Source organism: Salminus brasiliensis, chromosome 1 (assembly GCF_030463535.1).
Source record: "Salminus brasiliensis chromosome 1, fSalBra1.hap2, whole genome shotgun sequence".
Taxonomy (NCBI): domain Eukaryota; kingdom Metazoa; phylum Chordata; class Actinopteri; order Characiformes; family Bryconidae; genus Salminus; species Salminus brasiliensis.
Genome location: NC_132878.1, coordinates 70,685,970 through 70,709,803, shown reverse-complemented (window position 1 = coordinate 70,709,803; position 23,834 = coordinate 70,685,970). Strand labels below are relative to the sequence as shown.

The 23,834-nt window shown below is 40.3% G+C and overlaps 1 protein-coding gene across 3 annotated transcripts in view; it reads right to left on the bottom strand.

Annotated features, from left to right (window-relative positions):
• Positions 1-1,245: 1,245 nt before the first annotated feature.
• slc4a2b (solute carrier family 4 member 2b) overlaps positions 1,246-23,834 on the bottom strand; it is a 36,484-nt gene continuing 13,895 nt past the window's right edge. For all 3 annotated transcript variants that reach the window (XM_072688376.1, XM_072688385.1, XM_072688394.1), the window contains 20 exons: positions 23,601-23,821; positions 22,534-22,628; positions 20,338-20,534; positions 15,423-15,559; positions 13,258-13,438; positions 12,879-13,014; positions 11,417-11,621; positions 10,866-10,971; positions 9,923-10,107; positions 9,622-9,838; positions 9,085-9,291; positions 8,633-8,781; positions 7,802-7,996; positions 7,415-7,654; positions 7,184-7,273; positions 6,894-7,060; positions 6,296-6,549; positions 5,165-5,334; positions 4,517-4,690; positions 1,246-3,623 (listed from right to left, as the gene is read on the bottom strand). In XM_072688376.1, the coding sequence (XP_072544477.1) occupies positions 3,543-3,623; positions 4,517-4,690; positions 5,165-5,334; positions 6,296-6,549; positions 6,894-7,060; positions 7,184-7,273; positions 7,415-7,654; positions 7,802-7,996; positions 8,633-8,781; positions 9,085-9,291; positions 9,622-9,838; positions 9,923-10,107; positions 10,866-10,971; positions 11,417-11,621; positions 12,879-13,014; positions 13,258-13,438; positions 15,423-15,559; positions 20,338-20,534; positions 22,534-22,628; positions 23,601-23,821 (3,407 nt within the window). In that variant the 3' untranslated portion in view covers positions 1,246-3,542. The remainder of the gene's footprint in view (positions 3,624-4,516; positions 4,691-5,164; positions 5,335-6,295; positions 6,550-6,893; positions 7,061-7,183; positions 7,274-7,414; positions 7,655-7,801; positions 7,997-8,632; positions 8,782-9,084; positions 9,292-9,621; positions 9,839-9,922; positions 10,108-10,865; positions 10,972-11,416; positions 11,622-12,878; positions 13,015-13,257; positions 13,439-15,422; positions 15,560-20,337; positions 20,535-22,533; positions 22,629-23,600; positions 23,822-23,834) is intronic.

Sequence of the window (23,834 nt, the reverse complement as noted above, 5' to 3'; positions counted from 1 at the left end):
TCAACTATAAACGCTCACTCAATCACTCCACCACTGTAAACACTCACTCAATCACTCCTCAACTATAAACACTAACTCCATCATTCCTCAGCTATAAACACTAACTCCATCATTCCTCAACTATAAACACTAACTCCATCATTCCTCAACTATAAACACTTACTCAATCTGTGTTCTGTGTTTTTGTTACTTGTCATATGTGTTGCTCTCACCAAGACAAATTCCTTGTATGTGTAACATACTTGGTGAAATAAAGAGATTCTGATTCAATCACTTCTCTACTTATATAATTACTACATCACTTCTCAAATACGAACACTTACTCAATCACTCCTCAACTAAAAACACTTACACTCCCTTAAACTATAAACACTCTCTTGATCACTTCTTACCTGTAAACACTCACATGATTACTTCTCGATTATAAACACTCAATTTATTACTTCTCAACTGAAAACACTCACTCGATCATTCCTGAATGCACATGTTTTGGGGTCAGCATTTTTAGTTCCACGGCTGCATTTTGTGGCTTTGAGGTACAAGTGTTGGTAAATGTAGGTCACATCAAACCCGGCCTGCAGAGAATAAACAGATGATCACATTAAAACATTTCCAGTTGTTCCTCCTCTGAGTCTCAGACCTGAAGGCAGTGTAAGAAACGTAGCTCATAATCATGAAAACACTGAATACACAAGTTCAGAGAAAATAACAGAACAGAAGTAGAGTAGCATGGTTCCTGTCTGTAGCAGTTAAAAACAGCTCAGACACCTCGATGGAAGACTGCTCGACACTTTTGAAGAAGAGGAAGTGCTGCTGGATTCCGGTGTGTGAGTTGACCTGCTGGACCGCAAGCTCGATTCCTTTCTGAAAGGACTGTGTGAGTTTACTGGAGTCGCTTTGAACTTCAGAAGAGCTCAGAAAAATCAGAGCAGCAAGAAGCAGCACTTGCAGCAACACGGCCATCTTTCCCTCTGTGCTGCTTCAGCGATGCGCCTGAACCCGTTAAACATTAAGCTCCAGAACAAGCCTCGACCTGCAGGGGTTTCAGAATTGAGCAACACAGAGTGACCTTTTGTTCTGTTTTTCTCTGTAGTGTTTACTTCTAAAGCAGCTAAAGCAGGAAAACAACGATCTTCAAACCTCTGAAAGAACAAACAGTGGGAAAACTCTCGAAGCTTAAAACTATTAAACTGAAAGTATCATTGGAGTGTGTCATGCAATAAAACTAAATACAAGAAACATCCATAAATAGAAAAGTTTGTTTTATTTGACATCAAAATTAGATTTTTTGCGGTAAATAATGTACAGAAAATATCTGAAAAAATTTGAAAATAAGCTGAAACTCCTAAAACCTGGCAATGAATGACGGCTTTATTCCTCTTTAATCCAAATTCACAAAAAGTAATAACTCATAAAGATGAGCATCTCAAATAAACCAGGTGTGTTTACAGTCACACATAGTGTTTATCCAGTACACAACAACATAAAAAACAAACACACAATTAATTTCTTCATTCATTCATTCATTCATTACCACAGAAATCCAGATTTTATCCAGTTAATTCAGAGTAAATTTCTATTATCATCATAATCATTACTCTGTTATTCACCAGATGATCAAACAGATAATTACTCAGCTAAGTCATGAAATAACAAGTATTAACAAGTGTTGGTCAACAAACAATTAACACGTTTCTTCATTAACTTACATCCCATAATAACAATCAATCCCCCTTCCATAGAGTAAGATTGTCTACATGTTCAGTCTGTGTTGTTAGTTAGGGTGTGCACAGCTACAATCATCCATTACCTTTTAAATACATTAAAATAATAATTCTAAACAACTGATTCACAAGATGTTATTATAAATATGTAATTCATGTTTATAGGAGCACACAATAAAGCACTAAGATGCAATTTTGATTGCCCTCTAAATACTGTCCCAGTATTAGTACCACACAAATTCTTATTTCCAGAAAATAGAATTATTCTTCTTTACAAACTTAAGATCCAATAAAGGCAGATTTTTTTCTGGCAAATATCTGAAGATTTTTTTTAGATTAAATAAATAATAAAATAAAAGCGTTTACAAAAGAGGCTCCAGAATCAGAGGCACATGGCGGCCAGTTACTACAAGGCACACAATGTTGATAAATGAGCCCCAACCTTCTGAGCCTTTAACATGCCTACTGTTTAATTATGGATCATATAAAAGTGAATGTGAGCGAGTGTGTGGTTGGAGCTGAGATGGGAACAGGACAGTGTGGACCAGTTCATGTGATCAGCAGTAGTGTTGTGTGTCAGTACAAGAAGCCAGACCAAAGACCAAACAGCAGCCGTGCTGAAACACTTTATAAACAAGAATGTTAATATTGTTGTATATAAAACTCCATAAATATCATATTCAGTGTATAACCCAGTCTTTCTTAACAGTATTACTTTATTCTATATATTGGTTATTATAAAGTTTTTGCTTGTGCTATAAATAAAATATGTAAATCTGTCAAATCTGTTAGACTGTTGATTCTGAATCTGGGAATCTGACAGAAATGATGTTTTAAATTTATTTTAGTTGTTTAATGTAAACAACAGCTATTTTGATTTATTTTGATTGTAAAGTAGCTAAGTATGTTTTCTGTTAGGACACAATTCGGTAGGTTAGATCCAGTATTGGCAATGTGGTGGGTAAAAAGAAGTGAACATAAATATAAAATACATTTACTTAATCAGATATTTTGCTTTGTTTTTACTGCAGCTGTTAATGATCCTGTTTGTAGCTGCACTGCTGTTAGTGAGCTTACTGATCAGGAGCTGCTAGGAATGTTGGGAATGTTGGAATGCTGGTAATTGGGAATGTTAGAAATGTTGAAAATGGGATTTTAAATAATGGGATGTTAATGTTGGAAATGTTGGGAATGGTTGAAAATCTGAAAATGTTGGAATGTTTAACAGTGGAAAGGTAATGTTGGAAAACAGAAGAAGGTTAAGAAGATCAAATGTAATCTGATGTGACTGAAGTCTCAGCTCTGTTCTCACACACTGAAAGCAATTACATCAGTATCATTATAACCCCCGGCATTATTGATCAGAATATAATATTTAATATTTACATAATAAGCCTGCGTCTGGGGATGGGGGTTGTCGTTGGCAACAGTGTAAAAACACAGCTGACTCTGCAGCCAGAATAAAAATATCAACAAAAACACACAAACAGAAATAATCTGTATACACAAAGCTACTAATTCACACACACACACACACACACACACACACACACACACACACACTCACACCTTCAGTTGACCTTTTACCCTCTTGATGAGATTAAAATGAAACACACTGTTGAAACAGCTGAATATAAATAAATGTTCATGTTCATCACAAATCATTAAAAACGGCCAGTAAACTGAGCCTCAGAACCTGAAACGTCTCTGTTTAAAAACACACAGCAGGTTTTTTACGCAGCCACTCGAATGTCTTACAGAAGGACAAACAGAGGGAATGGTGGACAGAAGGAAGGATTGATGGACAGATGGTGGGTCTCACACAGGCATGTGCATCTCTGTGTACTCATCCTGTCCCTCTTTCTCATCAAATGTTGGCTCTGCATCATCTGCGTCCAGCTGCAGGACAAACGCAGCACAATTATGACACATTCATAATGAAAATTATTGATAATTGTGAATAATTTGTTGTTCAGTTTAGTATTTCAGTAGTTTCCTTTCAGTATTTCAGTTATAGCCAATGACTACAGATTTCTGAGGGTAGTTCACCTCAAGACCATAGGGGGCTGCTGTGGGTGTACCTTTCCTTCTCCTATTTAAACAGGAAGTAGTTGAGTTTCTGCTCTAAATGTTCTAGTTCCACTCTAACGGTAGTTAGACGGTAGTTAATAGCAAAGTAGTGTTGTAAGCACTAAGCAATTGGTATTATTACCCAGGACGTAGCTAATGCTAACTTAAAGGTTCCAAGGGTTAAGGCTTATTTATATTCCCTTTCTGTATGGAAATTAATATGTCAATCTCAAATGTTGTAACCATGACTGCCCACATACTTCTATGCACCATGTATGTTGGCATGGCAATACATCTACTATTTCAGAGTCAAATGTGTCTGACAACAACAAACATGGTCATGATAATGTGCTTACTATATAAAAGATGAAAGCAGTGTCAAAGTTTGTCTAAAAGTGGTCTAAACGTTTTGCTATAGGTTTCTTTTAATTTATTTTCCTGTCTGAGTGTTTACTTGAACTATTGGCTTCACTGTCCCCACAATTTCTAGCAGTACTGCTCCGTTCTGTATGGGCCGAAGGCTTTGTCTGTATCCATTTCTGTACTTAAACTTCAGCATAAATAAGCCATTACAATAAAGGCTGACAGCTAAGGGGGTCTAAGATAAGGTATAAAACTGGACATTTTATGGACATATTTTCAAGGGCTATGTTGACAGAGATGGTATTTCAGTACTACTGTTCTTCATGTCCATAATTTAGTATTACAGTTAAACTACTTACACACTGCATCTCACGGGGGGTGAAGATACGCGGTAACAGGAACATTTTAAGTGGTACAGTGAGGATGAGGACAAAGGGAAAGGCCAGCGAGGCTTCAGTCGACATCACTGCCCACAATGCAGCCAAGCACACCACCTGCAATGTCGTAAACAGGTGCATGCGCAGTGTCCGTACCTGCCCAAAACAAAGACCATTTCAGTCACGGTCAGCCCGGACCTCATTTCAGCATTAAGACATTAAACACTGTGTTAAGTAGGCTCTGCACTTTGGATTGGAACTGAAACCTCATGAGCAATCTACTGACGAATTGATTACTTTTATAATGAACTAAGAGCTATTTACAATTAATCTGATCACTCTTTACTGATTTTATAATTTACTGATCACTCTTTACTGAACTAATCAATCTGTTGATGAATTGATCATCATTTTCTAATAAATTGGTAGCTCTTCACAGTCCATTAACTGATCACTCTACTGATAAACTGACCAATCTGCTGATAAATTGATCAATCTTTATTGAGGTGATGAACTGATCACCCTTTTTTTATAGTAAAAATTTTTTATAGTAATGAAATAATATTTTATTGTCAATGTGTAATGTGTAATCATTTTGCTTAATGGTAACTGTGAGCGTGCTGTGCTGACCTTGCGGACGTAGATGTGGTCAGGGTGGTATTTTGGAGGCATCAGGAGAAGCTGGATGCGCTCAGTCAGTTGGATGCCATTCAGTGACATCACACCCATATAGAGAAAAATCCCAAACAAAACAGCGATAGGGATCTGCCGCAGGAGGTCTCCAATCACTATGGACAGACCTGCAGAGATAGACTGTTCACTGACTGGAGCCAACTGGGTCACATTTATCCACATTCCACTACAACACAGCTGACCCACTGCTCAGGGGTCAGGAAACAAAAGCACTGCAGAGGGACTTCAACCACCTCTTAACAACAGATCATCTATGAAGTTTACTTTTTTCCCTAATGAAACAGTGTAGCATGATGACCACTGTACTGGCTGGACATGAAAACAGTGGATGGTCCAATTCCTCAGAGCGTTTATAAACTTAAACACCTTAAAGACATGATCAGGGATTCACTGTCTACCATAAGGACTTCAGAAACCAGAAAGGAGTCATGGCTGTCGTGACAAAAGTACCTGGACACCTGACCCTTCAGTGTTCATTCTGAAATCAAGGGTATTAACAAGGAGTTTGTCCCATTTTGTCCCACAGTAAAAGCCTCTAGTGCTCTTAGGAGGCTTAACTCTAGATGTTGAGACATTGTGCTGAGGAGGACTTGATTGGATTCATCCCCAAGAGCAAGAGCATCAGTGAGTGTTAGGTACTGATGTTGGATGATTAGTTTTGCCACTCCAACTTATCCCAAAGATAGATTGGATGGAGCTTCATCAGTCCAGAGAATACAATTCCATCGATCCACAGCCTAATGCTGGAGGGCTGTGTACTTCCTTATCTCACGCTCAACATTAAGCATGGTGACTTTAGGCTCATGTGCTCAGGGCTGCTCCAGAGTGTCTAGTTTTATTGGTCAGTGTTTTTTTTATGGAGACAACATAAGTTGTGTGTGAACACCTGTCTCAGCAAAGGGTGACCCTTAAAGCAGCTGAACAGTGTATTCATCTTTACAGAAGACGTGGCACTCTGTATGCATAATGTATGCTAATGGATGGAGGTTTAGATATTTCTATTGGTTTGGTCATGGTTACATATTTACACACTAACAAACTACTGAAGGTTTAATGCTAATGACCCACCTACGAGAATGGCTACCAGAAGTCCGGTAACCCTTTGCTCTTTGACCTCTTGGATGCGGGGCTTGTCACCAGGGGCAACGGCTTTGCTCATTACAGTTAGGGCGTTGACATGGGTCACTGAGCGGACTGTTGCTGCAGCCATCCAGGGCAATCCAAAAAGCGCACAGGTTCCACCCAAAGCCACAATGAGCAGCAGATCCAGATGGAACCCAGATCCTTTAATCAGCATTCGCTCCTTCTTACTGACGATCAGCCTGCAACCAAGAAACACCCCTGATCTTAAAACAGGCAAACCATAACCATAAAGACATGAATTCTTTTTAATCTGATTAACAGAAATCCTGAATCTGGACGTTTATACCAAATCCAGCTAGAGAGAAACATAGTGAGGGGAATTAAATGTTAAAAATAATTGGTACATTTAAAAAGAAAGCAAATGAAATAAGAAGTCATGGCAACAATGACTACGATAATTAATAAAATTTAGTTTTACTTTATTTACTTTATTAAATCATGTTCAAAGAAAATGACAGTTGCACAGTGTCACAAGCAAAGCAGTGCCTCCTAGGCACTGGGGTAATTTTAATAGAGTGCTCACGTGGTGATTTGAGTCTCCATGAAGATCAGAATAAACACCAACAGAGCAGGCAGGACACTAGCAGCCATCATCCAGACAGGGAAATGGCCATCAGAACCCAGAGGATTCACCACCCAACCCCGCTTATCTGGACTAGTGACTGAGAAACCACGAGGAACACTCAGCTTCTGCAGGATGACAGTACCAAGAAGAGATTTTTTGTGGTTATTACATTTACGCAAAGTATATATTACAGCCATGATGTGTATCATAGAGAGGAGCTACAAGTCTCCTCCAGCAGCAAGTGTCACCTGTGTGTATGTGTCCTGAATGCTGTAGTCTACCAGAACCATGATCAGGATAGCAATGGGCACCCCGAAATCTCCAATTACCCGTCTCAACTGCGACAGATGTTAAAGGAGAACTTTTACAACATCTCACCTCATCCTGTGACTCTTTAAATTAGTTGGTTGAGAATTTGTTTTGTTTATTCTACATTTGTTTATTTTTATAAAAACCTGTTTGATCTGGTATTTACTCACCCTTCCAGGAAAGAAGGCACTATTTTTGAATTTGCGCAGATAGAAGGCAATGAAGAATGTTCCAGACATAAGCACCAGTGAAAGCAGAGCTGTGTTTGGCTCCCCCTTCACCGCCCTAGCTGTGCTACTATTGGTTGCATCAGGACTCCAGGTAAAGTTCTCCATAGGTGAGATCTCAGATTCATTCAGCATGGAGCCGTTCACATAGGAGCAGCGCTTCAAAGGATGTTCCTGGAAAATCTGCACGGGGAAAAGAGTTACTGAATACAAAAAAAAATCATCTTTCTAGCTGAAAAAATCATCAGTATTGCTGTATTTATTGTAGAACATGGTTACAGTGTTTGTTCAGAATTTAAAGTTTAGTGTGTCTTTGTAGTGTAAATTGACCTTGGCCAGTTTGGAGAAGGTTTCGTAGATGAAGATGAGGGAGATGAGGAAAGAGAAAATCTCCTGAGTGAAACGGGAGACAAATCGAACCAAAAAACTGCCTTCAAAAGCCACCATGACCACCACGATGATGATGAGCCAGAACCCGATCCAAACCCGACCCGTCAGGTACTCCAGACTGTTACTCTTACAGAACTGCAGACAGAGAATGCCAGAAATATTAAGAACTTTAAAAAAAAAGCTGTGTGTTGATAAACACACTCAGAGAGATTAGTAAACTCGTCTAACATAAGTATCCTATGAATCTGGTAAAGGTGTGAGTACAGGTAAATGTAAGAAAACAGGTTAAGGTGAAGGTACAGGTGAAGGTAAAATTGAGAGTACCGGTAAAGGCTGCAATTAATGGTAAATGTGAGGCTACAGGTAAAGGTGAGAGTGGAAGTAAAGATAAAGCTGAGAGTACTGGTAAAGGTAAGGCTAGAGGTAAAAGTGAGGCTACAGGTAAAGGTGAGAGTGGAAGTAAAGATAAAGCTGAGAGTACTGGTAAAGGTAAGGCTAGAGGTAAAAGTGAGGCTACAGGTAAAGGTGAGAGTGGAAGTAAAGATAAAGCTGAGAGTACTGGTAAAGGTAAGGCTAGAGGTAAAAGTGAGGCTACAGGTAAAGGTGAGAGTGGAAGTAAAGATAAAGCTGAGAGTACTGGTAAAGGTAAGGCTAGAGGTAAAAGTGAGGGTACAAAGAAAGGTAAAGTTCAGAGGACAGGCTAAGGTGATGGGTAAAAATGAAGGTAAAAATGAGAGCAACGGTAACGTTGAGGCTACAAGTACAACTTACAGTGTAGAAGGCTTCTTCAAACACCAGAAGGGGTCCAGAGAATCCTACCACCAGCAGCGGTTGTGCTCCCAGCAAGCAGAAGATCACACCCTGGATGCAGGTGGCCACAATAAGCTCAGACACACCGATCAGCCCCTCAGTCTTCTCTCCTACAAATACACACACACATACAGAGAAATTTATACAGCATTTCAGCAGCTTTTTTTGGTCCAGGCTAATGTAAAATGTCCTTTAGAAATCTGAACTTCTGAGCTCTTATTTTGCTACCATCCATCCATCCTTATCTGCATCATTTTATTATCATTCTTTAATTACATAATAACCATACACACATTGGATTTAGAATCTGTATGTTCATATTGGAGCCTTTTTCTTACTGAAAAATGAGGCAGCTAAAACAACACCAACAAAATAAACAGGTGGAGTTTCTGAGACAGCCCACCTTCACTCACCAAGCAGCCCCCCGAATGTAATGGCAGGAGAAAGAGCAGCAAAGTAGATGAAGATGATGGCAGCCATGCACTGTGGGTTCAGAGCATCTTTAAAGTCACTAAGGTACTTCGGGTACCTGCGGCGGATGTCTCGGATCATCCCCCCGAATGGCCGGCCGGTGCGCTGAAGAGGGTCGTCTCCAGGCTTAAAGGGAGTTAAAAGAGACTCTGCAGAAGGACAAACACAATAATGCAGTATTAACATCATTCATCAGATTCTCTGCAGTACCTAAGCATATTCTTTGGTGTCTTTAACTGTCCTGGCCTTTTTCTAAATGTTCACTGATAAACCTTTCAATAGCTGATTTACAAACCTTTATTATAAATCAAATACAGTTTGTGATTTAATCATATTTGATATGTTTATTTAGTATTTATTATTTTGTTAAATTTGGTGGATTACACTTTTAGTGTAAGTGGTACACTAAAACACAGTGACGGACAGTTTTATGGTCTTGTGTGACTATTACACACAGACTGATCTAGATTTTAACTGACCTTTTTCCTCCAGGCTCTTGGGTTCTTTGGCAAGCAGGCTGACTTCCTGCTCCTCTCTCTTGCGGAGCATCTCTCTCTGGAAATGAGCGACAGAGCGCAGGAGATCCTCTCCCCCCAGTTCTGAAGGGGGCAGCACGATGCTGCAGTCCAGAAAACTGTTAATTGCGTTCAGCAGGTCCTGTCTGTCATCTGCCAGATACGCTGCCTCATGGAAAGACTGCAGGCAGGTCAGAATACACAATTTTAAAAAAGGTCATCTTAGTAGTAGGACTACCAGTAAGAGAACTACAATCTTGTTTACCTTATCAGACATGAGTGTAGATATGGAGCGGCCGATCTGGTGATAGTCCATGTTGGTGCTGGGGGGTCCAAGCAGAACAAACAGAAATCTCACAGGAACCGGAACCTCCAGCACAGAGTCCAACTCCACAGCTTCCTGAAGACGCACAAATGCCATGGTGGGCTGCTCCAGGAAATCAACACTGCCTGAGGACCAGCACGAGAAAACACATCATCACACATGAATCCAGGTGCTGCAGTTCCTCACTGAAAGGAAGGGGAGCTAGATTGGTTTGACTGTCATGTTAAAGGACAGTTAAAACAGTTTAAGTGAAAAGTTTACTTAGTTCTAAGAACCTAATTCAGCACCAATTTTGTGAACGCACATCAGACGTAGACCAGTCTTTGTATTTATAATATCTGGACAAAAGTACTGGGACACCTGCTCACTCATTGTTTCTTCCAAAATCAAGGGTATTTAAAAAAAAAACTAAATCCTGCTTTTGTGGAAGTAACTCACTCTGATATACCAGGGAAAGCTTTCTATTAAATAATGGAGCATTGCTGTGAGGATTTAATTGCATTTAGTGACAAGAGTGTTAGTGAGGTCAGATAGTTGGATGATTACCACCCCACCTCATTCTGTTTAAGACTGTAAATGCAGTTATTGTAGAGTGACCCTGCAAAAACTCTTTGTGAATGTCTACATTTACATTTATGGCATTTAGCTGATGCTCTTATCCAGAGCGACTTACAAGGTTACTCGTATTACAGAGATGGGCTAATGTAGTGTTATTCTTGCCCAAGGACTCTTATTGGTGTAGTGCAGCACAGCCACCCAGACCGGGAATCAAACCCCAGTCTCCCACATGGTGTGGTAGCTCACCAGCAGTATGTGGTGTTATCTGTTGCGCCACACCAACCACCATTGTTTAATGGTTCAACAAATGAGCAACTCCACTCACCCACAAGTACAACAGTTGCCTCTGCGTTTTCTGGAATCTTCTCCAGTAGTTTCAGCTCATGTTTGGATTTAGATCTGTGCATGCCAACAGCTGGAGCAGCTTCTTTCTGCAGTTTCATGTACAAACACACACACACACACACACACACATACACACAATCCACAGGCTAGGGTCAGACTTTACCATGTTACACCTCCGATAAGACACCTGACTCATCAGCTAATTCTGCAGCTGAGCGGAGTTTCAGTTAAAGGAGCTTTAATTAACACAGTAGAGACCCCCCAATGCACCTGAGTCTGCCCCTCCAGCATTATATAGACCGGGTAGTGTTTATACCAGAGATGCTCTAATTTCGTTCTCTGGGGAGAGGAAGGTTCATCCTACCCACCCAGAGAGATCGAAGCCAGTAACGCTTTTGTAACTCCTGGCCAAGGATAGCTGAGAGAACACAGTGAATGGAACTGGTTGTCTTCTCATGGTCAAAATTTGTAGCATCGAAATGTGGAGTCTTTGGATATGAACTGAAAAATGTTCTGAACACAAATTCTGACCTCATTTCTGTCCGTCTCCATGTGCAGTACGGTGTCAGTCTTGGTAGTCGCACTGCCCATAAGCGGCTGTGTGACTGAAGGTTCGGCCTGGCTGCTAGTGCTGTTGCTGTGATGATAATGGTGGTGGTGGGCCATGAGCGAGCCCAGACTGGCGGCTGAGATGTTTCGGGGGAAGGAGGGGTGGTCTTTCTCATCACTGGGGTGGCTGAGGGAAGGAGAGCAGGGTAGGCAGGATGTCAACTGTAGGAGCACACACTGCACACTTTGCACACAATCACGCACTGATCTACCGGGCGGGCAGTGGGTTGAGGGGGGAGAGATACGATAGAAAAGGTAAAAAAAGAAAGAGAGAGATGCTTTGGAAAGTGACACATACAGTTGAAACCAGAAGTTTACATACACTAAATAAAAAAACACATATGCCATGAAGTTAGAATAAACCTTTCATGTTTTAGGTCAATTAGGATTACCAAAATTATTTCTATTTGCTAAATGCCTGAATAATGAGAGAGGTAATTTGTAAAGGCATTTTTATTACTTTCATTAATATTTGGTACCATTGCCCTTAAACTGTATGACTTGGGTTAAACGTTTTGGATATCCTTCCACAAGCTTCTCACAATAGCTGGCAGGAATTTTGGCCCTTTCCTCCGGACAGAACTGGTGTAACTGAGCCAGTTTGTAGGCCGCCTTGCTCGCACATGCCTTTTCAGCTTTGCCCATCAATTCTCAATAGGATTAAGATCTTTGTGATGGCCACTCCAAAACATGGCTAAACATGTTACTCTGATAAAAAAACAATGAATGTTAGATGTTGTTACATCACTTTCATCCCAGTTAATGCAACAACATTAGTGATGCATCATGTTATTAATAGAAAATACTATATACTAAGACAATTGGGGTATCTGTAGTAGGCAATCGTTTTTAGATAGATTTAGCAGAAATTGTGTGATTGGATCATAACTAGGGGTTCAGTGTGTTTAGAGGTAATCAGAGACGAGTATGTCCACATAAAGACTTTAAAGTGAAAGCTATAGTAAGCCACTGCCCAACAGCAACAATGCTGCATCAATCAACTGCATTACCACAGCAGAGCCGAGCTGGGTCCGAACAGCTGAACAAAACCTGCAATCACCAGTCAGCTCTGCTGAGTCCACAAGCTACAGATCAGACAAAGCCATGGAAAGCATATAAACATATTGGACTAGTCGGTCCTGAGAGTCTTCTTCTCCAGGGTTTTAATAAAGTGTGTTAGAAATGCTCTGCTCCGACATCAACATCAACTCGTCCCTCATTTCAAACTGATCACAAACAAAGAGACTGACAACACAATCACATGGATGCATGAAAACACAAAGTGTACACAGCTCTACATCTCACTGTCCATGTCTGTTCAGACCACTCAAGGTGGATGTTAATACTTAGTTTGCTAAAAGAAAATCCTGTCAGGTGTGAATACCTGTGTTTGAGCAGCAGAGCGCGCAGGACATTGGCTCGGTCATCTGCTTTAATCTGGTCAGAAATGATCATCTGCTCGACTACCTGGTGGGCGATTCCTGGCAGGTTCTTTTGATCCAGATCCAGCAGAACTGCACCTGAACCAGGAGAAAGTTACAGATATACTGATCTCACTTCAATATGTAAAACAGTGATACTCATCTGATTCTCAACAGAATTAAAATTAGTATTATGGATTTTGGATTGGGATTAAGATGGAGTTTGGGTTAGGATTAAGGTAGAGATAGGTTTAGGATTAGGATTAAGGTAGAGTCAGGTTTAGTTTCTTCTGAATATGCAAAGTGTGTTAATAAAGGTGTGATTATGTGGTCAGTCCTGACCATGTGAGATTGTTTTTCTGAGCTCCAGGAGGCTCCTGAATGAGAGTGAAGCAACATGCGGTTTCCCCCATCGATCCGTCTCCTCCTCCACATCCTCCTCAAACTTTATCCAGCGCGCTGTCTCCCTCCACTGCAGCTCCTGATTCTTATCCACTATCAGCTCATTCAGCTCCACAAAGACCTTTAATCACAAACACCAAACAGCAGAATGTTATTAATAATAATTATAAAAACACTGGAGAGATAAACCACCATAATCTAAATCAAATAACTGCATGATTATGAACCGCAGGACAAAGAACTCCACACTAATCTGATTTAATCTGGATTTATAAACACAGGTCAAGCTGCATTCCTAATATTCTTTGGGACGTTGTTTCAGAGTTTAGAAGCTTCCACAGAAGGCCAAGTCCTTCAGAACAGAGTGATAAACCTGGCCTGCTGCACTCTGAAGGAAGGCTGATTTACAGAGACAGCTGTATGATAGGTCAGTCACACTACAGTCTAATCCAGAGGTTCTAAAGGCTTGGGCTAATTACTCAGTGTCCTGTAGAATTAGTATGAGTCTGATTTTGGATGTTCCTCAGACAAAAAAATGTGTTACTGATTCAGGGTTGCACTGAATTATACAACAGAAATCAAGGATCTTATTTCTATTCATTTCCATCGATTTCTGCCATTCCACTGTAGACCTGTATAGCCTTCATCCCATCTCCAGTCTGCCCTCAGGCCACCTAATTCAAATGTGTACATGATCCCATCAATAAATTAAACATATCAACACAGTCACACACACATACACACAGAGTAATATCAACATCTAACCTTCTGCTGATGAGCCACTCTCCGAGAAAAGTCTATAAGCACCATGCTGTGTGTGTGCCGGCAGTTAATTCCTCTACATACACGCTGAATAAACAACAGAGAGCTACCTGCACTGCGTCTGACTGTGTGGGGGCATTAATAAAGCATGGGCACCTCCCCGAGCTGGGGGGGTTGGGGGGGTGGGGGGTTTCAGTTACCTGAGTGGATCCGTACACCTTTCTCTCAGGTGTGTGAAAGGAACAAATCATTCATTTTTAATCACTTTCCCACAAGAGCTCCAAGAGGACAATTTGATTTTCCAAAACAAAGCCAGGGATGTGGTGCAGGAATCAGCAGCAAGAATTCAATTCCTATTACTCAGCGGGCCATTTTACTGGTAAGGAATTAAGCCTAGTTCATACAGCACAGCATTCTGAATGAAGATTCTCAACTAAAAGTAAAATGTAGTCCAAGACTAGACCTAATCGTAGATACTGAATAATTCACATTAGATACTCAATAATTCATAGTAGATACTGAATAATTAATTGTAGATACTGAATAATCCATAGTAGAGACAATACTTTATAGTAGAGACTGAATAATCCATAGTAGAGACAATAATTTATAGTAGAGAGTGAATAATTCATAGTAGAGATAGTAATTTATAGTAGAGACTGAATAATCCATAGTAGAGACAATAATTTATAGTAGATACTGAATAAGTCATAGTAGATACTGAATAATCTAGAGTAGAGGCAATAATTCATAGTAGATACTGAATAATTCATAGTAGATACTGAATAATCCATAGTAGATACTGAATAAGTCATAGTAGATACTGAATAATCTAGAGTAGAGGTAATAATCAATTGTAGTTACTGAATAATTAATAGTAGATACTGAATAATCCATAGTAGATACTGAATAAGTCATAGTAGATACTGAATAATCTAGAGTAGAGGTAATAATTCATAGTAGATACTGAATAATTCATAGTAGATACTGAATAATCCATAGTAGATACTGAATAAGTCATAGTAGATACTGAATAATCTAGAGTAGAGGTAATAATTCATAGTAGATACTGAATAACTCATAGTAGATACTGAATAAGTCATAGTAGATACTGAATAACTCATAGTAGATACTGAATAATCTATAGTAGAGGCAATAATTCATAGTAGATACTGAATAATTCATAGCAGATACTGAATAATTCATTGTGGATCCAGAGTAATTTGTAGTGGGTACTGAATAATTCATAGTTGATACAGAATAATTGTGAGTTCTGAATACTAAATACTGAATAACTAATAGTGGGTGCTAATAAGATGAGACATGAGTTCTAAAAAGCTTACCTCGTGTGGAGTGCGATCCAGTTTGCGGTTCCGTGTACTGGGTTCTTTGTGATCTTTACTGATGTGTACGACCTGACCTTTTGTGCTTTTCCTGACCAGGTGCCTCCGCACTCCGGGTACATCTTCAAACCGATGGCCTAAAACAGAATTGGTTGTTAATTTACATTGTCAGTCATTCTAGCAGTTCACTTGCATCAGAGCCAGCATGGAGCTTTTGTTTCCCCACAGACCTGCAGAGTCATTTGTATAGATGTGATCAGAAAGATTTGTCAGCTGATTACTATCAATAATCATTTTAATTTAAAATCATGATTATCAGAGTAGATGAGTGGCGGGTCAGAAGTGTGTGGTATTTGGGAATAAGGAATGTTTTGGCAGTGGACAGATGTAAGCTGTGTGACTAAGCTGAAGGTTTAATGGTGACCGTTTTGAACGCTCTAACCATTCTGTTTGCTCTAAATGTTCTGGGAGCACTGACAGTTCCGACTGTTCTTACTGTTCTGACTATTCCGACTGTTCTCACTGTTCTGACTATTCCGACTGTTCTTAATGTTCTTGCTGCTCTGATTTTTCTTGCTGCTCTGATTGTTCAGACTGTTCTGGATTCTCTAATTGTTCTGACTGTTCTGGCCGCTCTGACTGTTCCAACTGTTCTGGCCGTTCTGACCATTCCGACTGTTTTGGGAGCTCTGACTGTTCCAACTGTTCTGGGAGCTCTGACCATTCTGACTTTTCTGGGAGCTCTGACTGTTCCAACTGTTCTGGCCCCTCTGACTGTTCTGGCCGTTCTGACTGTTCCGACTGTTCTGGCTGCTTGGACCGTTCCAACTGTTCTGGCCGTTCTGACCATTCTGAATGTTTGAGGCACTCTGACCATTCCGACTGTTCTGGCTGCTCTGACTATTCTGACAGTTCTGGCCAATATAACTGACCGTAACCTCAGCCCACTGGGTCGTGAGAGCGCGGCCAGTCTCTTTGTTCTGTGTATGGCGTGTCTGCAGAATCATGTTACAGCAGCTGTCACTCAGCGAGGGTGCTTAGGTGTGGAGGGGCAGGAGGAATTGTGGGTAACGAGTTTAGCTGGAAGAGAGATTTAATTCTCATTAAGGTGAGAGTCTGGTGGTCAGGGCTTACTTAACTGGACGTCAGGAGGATTTGAGTGTTTTTGTGTTGTTGTCCGGTTTTAGATGCAAAAGCAGAGCTAATCAGAGATCAGATTAACTGAGAGTCACAGAAATAAACAATAAGCATTAAAAGGAGCTCAGATTCAGCTTCCCTGCATGTTTAATACGCTCAGTTCTGTAAAAGAACTTTTAATTGTTCTTTAAGAAGTATTTATTTCTGATTGATGCTGAACAGTCCCAAAGCCTAATATGAACTGTGATCATGTGACACAACTTTACAATTCACAAAAAAGACCAGCCCAGGCTTCAGAAAGCTAAATAATGAAATGTATGTTATATTCCATTTAATTTAATAATAATGCTATTTACATTTTTTTGCCCAGGACCCCCTTCCCACACTAAGCCTTTATTAATGATTTTAAATTAATTCATCTGAAAATATAAATTTTGGTTCAGTGTCATATTCAGAACAGACAGGCAGGCTTTCTCAGTGTTTTAATAAAAACATAAGCTTGTTTTAACTTCATTTCACATAAAATCATGTAGAACCTGTTAGATCGACATCATGTTAATGAAAAAAAGCTGCAATTTAATGGGATAGTTCAAAATTCCACACTGGTTTAAAGCTTAAAGGCTTAACTGCAGATTGACTAAAATATTAACAAGAAATAAGTTTAAGTTTAGTGATGTAAATGCAAAAATCACTAAAACTGAAATTTTGAAAAGTCCAGTTGGCAGGAATTGATGTAATGAAATTAAATAGTTTGTTGTGTAAACCCATGGTATGGATTAATTGTGGAATTATATATATATATATATCACAGAAACCTTTTTTAGTTTTAATGGTATTTCAGTTTTCATATATTGAGCATGACTGTAATAAAGGTGTGTGTGTGTGTGTGTGTTACGTAAACATAATTGCGTAAGCCCAATTATGCATTATCTATGTATTATCTATCCGTGAATTCTATATCTGTAAATATGCTGCATAAAACAGAAGGGCGTGCTGTGTGGTGTGGCATGATAAGGGCTGAGTAACTGTGATTAACTGCTGAGTATAGTTCTACACTACTTATACTGTTTAATGAAATTCTATTAGAATCGACATTGAAAATCTGCCTGAAGTAACTGATGAGGTGAAGAAAAGATGTTTGAGAGAATCTGTGACTCTGTGATGAAAGGATTTAGACGCTCTGTCCATCACTGACTCTCTGAAGTGCTGACAGTAAATGAGCTCAGCTGTTCAGGATAGACAGCAGAGAGAGGTCAGGACTGCAGCTTTATTACAGGCTAAATCATGAGAAGATGAAGAGAAGCTCTGACCTGCAGGTCTCTAGTGACGCACAGTTCTGAACAGCGCTCTCTATTACCTCGTCTGAGGAGGATTCTCTGCCTGTTAGAGACTGACAAATCCAGCTCCCCTGACCGAAACCTCACCCTGGGCATGCACTCTTATTAATGAGCAGAAGTCTTTGGACACTCTGGACAGAGAAGGAGAGCGACTCCTCCTGCTGAGAGTGGCGGCAGCAGGAGTTCCCCAGACTAATGAAGAGCTCAGTGCGCTAACGCTAACAGAGAGCCGTGATATAGAGCCTCAATCTGGAGAAATAACAGCGTAAAGCTCTGCAGACTCACACAGAGAGACATACACAAATCACCCTGTTCACTCTGATCACTCTGAACACCCGGATCACCCTCACTCAGCATGTCTCTGTGGGAGAACAGCAGCGCTGGATTTTAAAATGTTGTACTGTCTCTGTGGAAACCAGAGTTCAGTTTGTGGAGAAATGCCTGATTCTTGATTTCAGATCCAGGGCAGCGCTCCCAGATCCATTCTACAGTCCGGTATTGATCGGCATTAAATTACAACTCAGAAATTTGTAGTAAAAGAATATCCGATCACATGTACTTACATGTGTTTTGTGGCTTTTGTATGTAAAACTCAGACTCAGATTGGTAAAACACTGAATGCGTTTACATGCACATAATTATATGATCGCTACAGATATTCTGATTTGAGCATGAATCTGATCATCATGTTTCTCACTATTCCATGGTTGCTTTTCACAGTGTTTACTGTCTACTCGCCTATCTGTTCTGTTTCCACTGTATCCGCTGATACAGGAAAACTAGCAAAATCAGAGAGAGGGTAGACACACACTAAGCTAAAATCCAACTCTCTTTCTTGTTTTGAATCATATAAGTGCTGAAATCCAATAATGAGTGTGATGTGCATGTAAACAAAAGCAGTCAGAGACAAGGTGTGAGGATGCAAAACAGTCCATGACTCTGACTGAACTTTAACCATTTACATTTACATTTAAGGCATTTAGCAGACGCTCTTCTCCACAAAAGTGTTTTGCTATTTACTCAAGAAAAACCTCAGCTAGTTTGAATAGACTAAAAATTCAAAGATACCTCTAAGTTTAGACACTAGTAAACACAAGACAATATGGAGACCATAGTACTCTACACTTCGCCCAAGTCCTCTCGGAAGAGGAGGGTCTTCAGTCTGCGTTTAAAGACAGCGAGCGACTCTGCTGTTCGGACACCAAGGGGAAGCTCGTTCCATCACTTTGGTGCCATTACAGAAAAAAGCCTGAACACTTGTCCTCTGTGGATTTTAAGGGATGGCGGGTCAAGCCAAACCATACTTGAAGCTTGAAGGGCTCTTGGTGTAGATTGGCTTTTGACCATTGCCATCAAGTATGGAGGAGCTGGTACGGGCCATTGTTGCCTTTGTAGACCAGCATCAGGGTTTTGAATCTGATGCAGGCAGCTACGGGAAGCCAGTGAAAAGAACACAGTAGTGGAGTGACATGGCTGAATTTAGAAACATTGAAGACGACTCGTGCTGCTGAATTCTGGATAAGTTGCAGGGGCCTGATGCTGCGCAGAGGGGGACCAGCTAGAGGAGAGCTGCAGTAGTCAAGTCTTGAAGGGACGAGAGACTGACCATTCTGTCCTAAATGCCAATGAAGTTCCAATAATCAGCACTAGTCACATTTTATCATAATCCTAATCTTTAAAGTAAAACATGTAACGTCATACTCTGCAGAAAGAGAGCAGCACACACACACACACATACATGCTTACTTGGAGTGATGAATGCTGGAAAAATTTAAAAGGTCAGTTTAAAAGGTCCGGCCGGTGAAGCAGCCAAAAATCATGCTGGCGGGTCAGCAGGAGATCAGAATATAAAAATGGGATTAACGATGAAATAACAAGAAAAGGCGTGAATCAGCGGAGAGTCGTTACAAAGCATTACAATAACTGAGATAAAAAGCTGCTCATACTTATTTCATCATCAAGGTTCGTTCTTTGGAAAAGATCATCATTTTAATTAAATAAATAAACAACAATCTTTTAAAGCATAAAACTGGGCAGTTAATAATTATGATCAGCAGCTTTCATTAATGCCTCTTTAATAAAATAAACTGAGCATATATTAATGCATACAGATGCTTTAGTTATAAACTGCTGAGTCATTCAGATCAAGGCTACAAATGACAGCGTCCATCCCACTCACCAGCTCAGATGTACGTAAAGCTTTCAGGAAATGATGTCATTTTGTCAGAAGTCATGTCACCATGCCATTAATCAGTGTGTAAAACTACAGGTTTGTACAGCTTCTGGGATATAGACCCTTTAAATCGTGGATGCATCCTAAATTAAAGTGGACTTAATTTAAATAAGTCCACATAACATCAGAATTTTGCAAGAAAAAAAAAAAAACAGTCATATTTAGGATGATACTAATATTCATTAGAACACTGTAACAGTAAACTTACTCTTTATGCCATCCAGGTCTGCAGATGCAAGTGTTAGTGCTTCCGTCTCATCGGTGGGGATGCGCTGATACTTTGCCTGCTCGGTTCCTGTCATGTTTCCGGTTCTTCGCCTCTCCTGCAGGTCGTAGCTGCGGCTAGCTGAGGACACACGGGGCAGTGGACCGGAGTCAGAAGTGGCAGCGGGAGCTTCAGTAGACCTGCAGTAACACATCATGTAAATTTGTCACCCAGACCACCTGATCAACATAGGAAATTATATCACTGTGTCCAACGGACAGTGTGGATAACTGCGGGTTTGTAGCTTAATTCGTTTTAGAGCTAGAAAACCAGTGTAAATCCATCTGTTTGTCTGCCTATCTATCTGTCTATCGGTATCTTTCTATATATCTGTCTGTCTATCTTCGTCTAGCCCTCTACCTGTATATCTGTCTGTCTGACAACATTAAGCCCAAAGAAAAACTTACCAAGTCTGAAAACAGCAGATTCTAAACTGAATCAGCACATTAAACAGATTCAGAGTCACTGAATAAAAGCTATGAATAAACAGACTCACAGCCTTGCAGACCACATTTACACAGGATAAAACCTGTTAAACAAGGAAAACTTACCATCACCTCAAACTCGTAATCAACCTTAATCCCAATCAAACTTAAGTACAGAAGAGGAGAAAAAGTGAAACCACACTGGACCGCTCAGAAACCTGACCGGACTGCCCCGACCCGTGGCTCAGTTCACGCCCGGTAACACAGAGAGAGACACGAGAGCTTTTAAAGGAAAAGAAAAAACGTTGCCAGTGGAGACGGTCATTAACGAGAGAGTTCAGGACCCCCGCTGACCACTGCAGTAACACACACTAAGCCGAACACACAGCAAACTAACTCTACACACCTTACACTACACACATATTAAAGCCAGTGCATACAAAAACTGAACACAGGTGTGAAAAAGTGTCTGAGCTGATTGGCTATGAGTCAAATTAATATTAGCAACACATCCTATGAATCCTGTTTTCATAATGCTGTATAAATGCATTCATAAAGAGTTATATGGAACAGTTTACATACATGGACAAAATTGTCAAGGCTTTCAGTGAGCTCTTAAACTGTTGCTTTTCTGGAGGAGAAGGAGTGTTCAAAAACATCTTTAATAAAAAAAAACTAGAATTTGGTCTACGTTAATCTCATTGGACTCCTTGGATATCGGTCAATCCGTTGAGTGCTGTCAAACAAACTAATTTTATGTGGACAGAGAATCTACCAGCTGTAGTCAATCATGATCACTAACAGGAAGTTGAGAGCTCTAACTTACCTTGGTGAGTTTAAACACATCTTAGAACTTTCAGCAGCACTAAATTATCATTTTAAGCAGATGTTTATATATTTCTGACCCTGTATGTATAATTCTGATCCCAAAAATACCCCAAAATACAAAGTTGTGCAACAAATTGATGTACACTCATTCTGCCCCAGACAAATCATTGAACGCCCATTCTTGTCCTGACATTTGTGTCCTTGATAAGTGTATATAAACATCTGTCCACAATTCTATAATACCCCATAATGCCTGTTTAGTTGCTAATAATGTTAGATGAACACTGTATGTACTTTGATATTGTCCAGGGAAGTCTTTCTACTAGAATTTGGAGAATTGTTGTGAGGATGTGATTGCATTCAGTGACAAGAGTGTTAGTGAGGTCAGGAAGTTGGATGATTACCAACCCTCTCATCCCCAATTCCTCAACTCATCCCAAAAGCATTGGGTGGAGTACCATCATTCCAGAGAACACAGTTCCATTGCTCCACAGCTCAATGCTACCCCATACCATAGCAACACCTGCCACTGGGCGTGGTGCCAACAGGTTCATGTTTATCTGCTCCAGAGAGTCTTATTGGCAACTATTGGTACTATTGGCAATACTTCTCTGCAGATACTAAAAAAGCTGTGAGTGTGCATTGTGTCGGCAGTGGTGGAACCTACAGAAGCTGAATGCATTTATCAGAAGGGGTGTCCACAAACAAAAGAGAACTCAAAAAGGTTCCTCAAAGCACCTAAAGAGGTTCCTCCACAGTTTCTAACTGAAGAACCCCCAAATGATCTTTTACTTTTAACATTGTAGGAGAAGGGGCTGAGAGAGAATAGATTTTGTAACTCCTGAGCTGCCCAAAGGTTGTCAAAAAATACCTGAATCCAACTCACTCTGTTTCAGTGTAGGAAGGAACCGGCTGGGCTGCCTGAGCGGAACTGAAGCTTTCTGATCCAGACAGATGGGGGTCATCATCCGACACAAAAAACTAATCAAGTGGAAAAATAAAGAAACATCTTGATGTAAATTCTGGTAATATTTACAAACAGTCAACAACTCATATATAGACTGTCAACACCTGCCTTTAGCTAACCTCTCAAATGATCCTCTGAAATATGGCAATACTGTCATGCCTGTCTTAGATTAGAGTTTTCCTGTCATGCCTGCTTTTGTTTTGCCTGACCACGTGCTTTCAAGCTCCTCCTGTTCTTTAGTGTTCCCACCTGGGTATCCTCTACAGCCACACGTCTTGTTAACTCCAGGTGTTCCTTGTCTGTTCATGTATTTAGATCCCTTTGTCGCAGCCTGCTGTTGTCTGGTCTTGCACATCCTGCTCGTATAACATGTTCTGGGTTATACATGTTTGTATGGTTAGTTTGGACTGTTCTTGCCTGTTCTGTCCATTGTCCATTGATGAGTTAAGCTCATCATTAATCATTAAAATTACCTGCAGGTACGTCCGCTTCTGCCTCCAAGCTCAGCAACCGTGACAAATATGTCTTTATCAATCTTACAACATGTCATACATTTAATCAGTAGACTGAGTGTTTCATGTCAACTGAGCAAGCAAGAATTCAACATTTCACCTTCAATAAAGTATCTATATAGACTGAAGCATATGTGTCGAGAACCATTAAATTATATTACTGTATAAGGCTAGGCTACTTCCGTTAGGCTACAGTCGCTGACAGTCTATAGAGGTTTGTTGACTGTTTGTACATTGTCTAAAAGTGTACCATTCAAATAAAATGTTACCTAAACTGTGTTTATATCACACACCCACACACTCTGGTCATTATTAAAGCAGCATTATACAGCATTTCTATACTGTTTAGAAGGAACTCACACACACACATACACACACCCAAACACACAGAGGAATCAGTGTTTGTATTTACGAGTTGGACTTGGACATGGCCAATGAAGTGTCAGCTTTTTGACTGACGAGTCAGGTCAGTACCTGAACACACTCCTTAGTGTCAGATGCTGTTGTGTGACTCTCTGTAGCTTCATCCTCATCCTCATCCTCCTCTTCCTCAGCCTCCCGCAGTGCCCCCTGCTCATCGCCACTGTCTTTCTGGTCTTTACTCTTCTTCCTCTTCCTCCCGCTCCTCTTCCGCCTGCCTTCACCATGAAGTTTGGACAGGGGGTGGCGAATGTGACGGGACGTCTCACGATGAACTGAATATTAAAA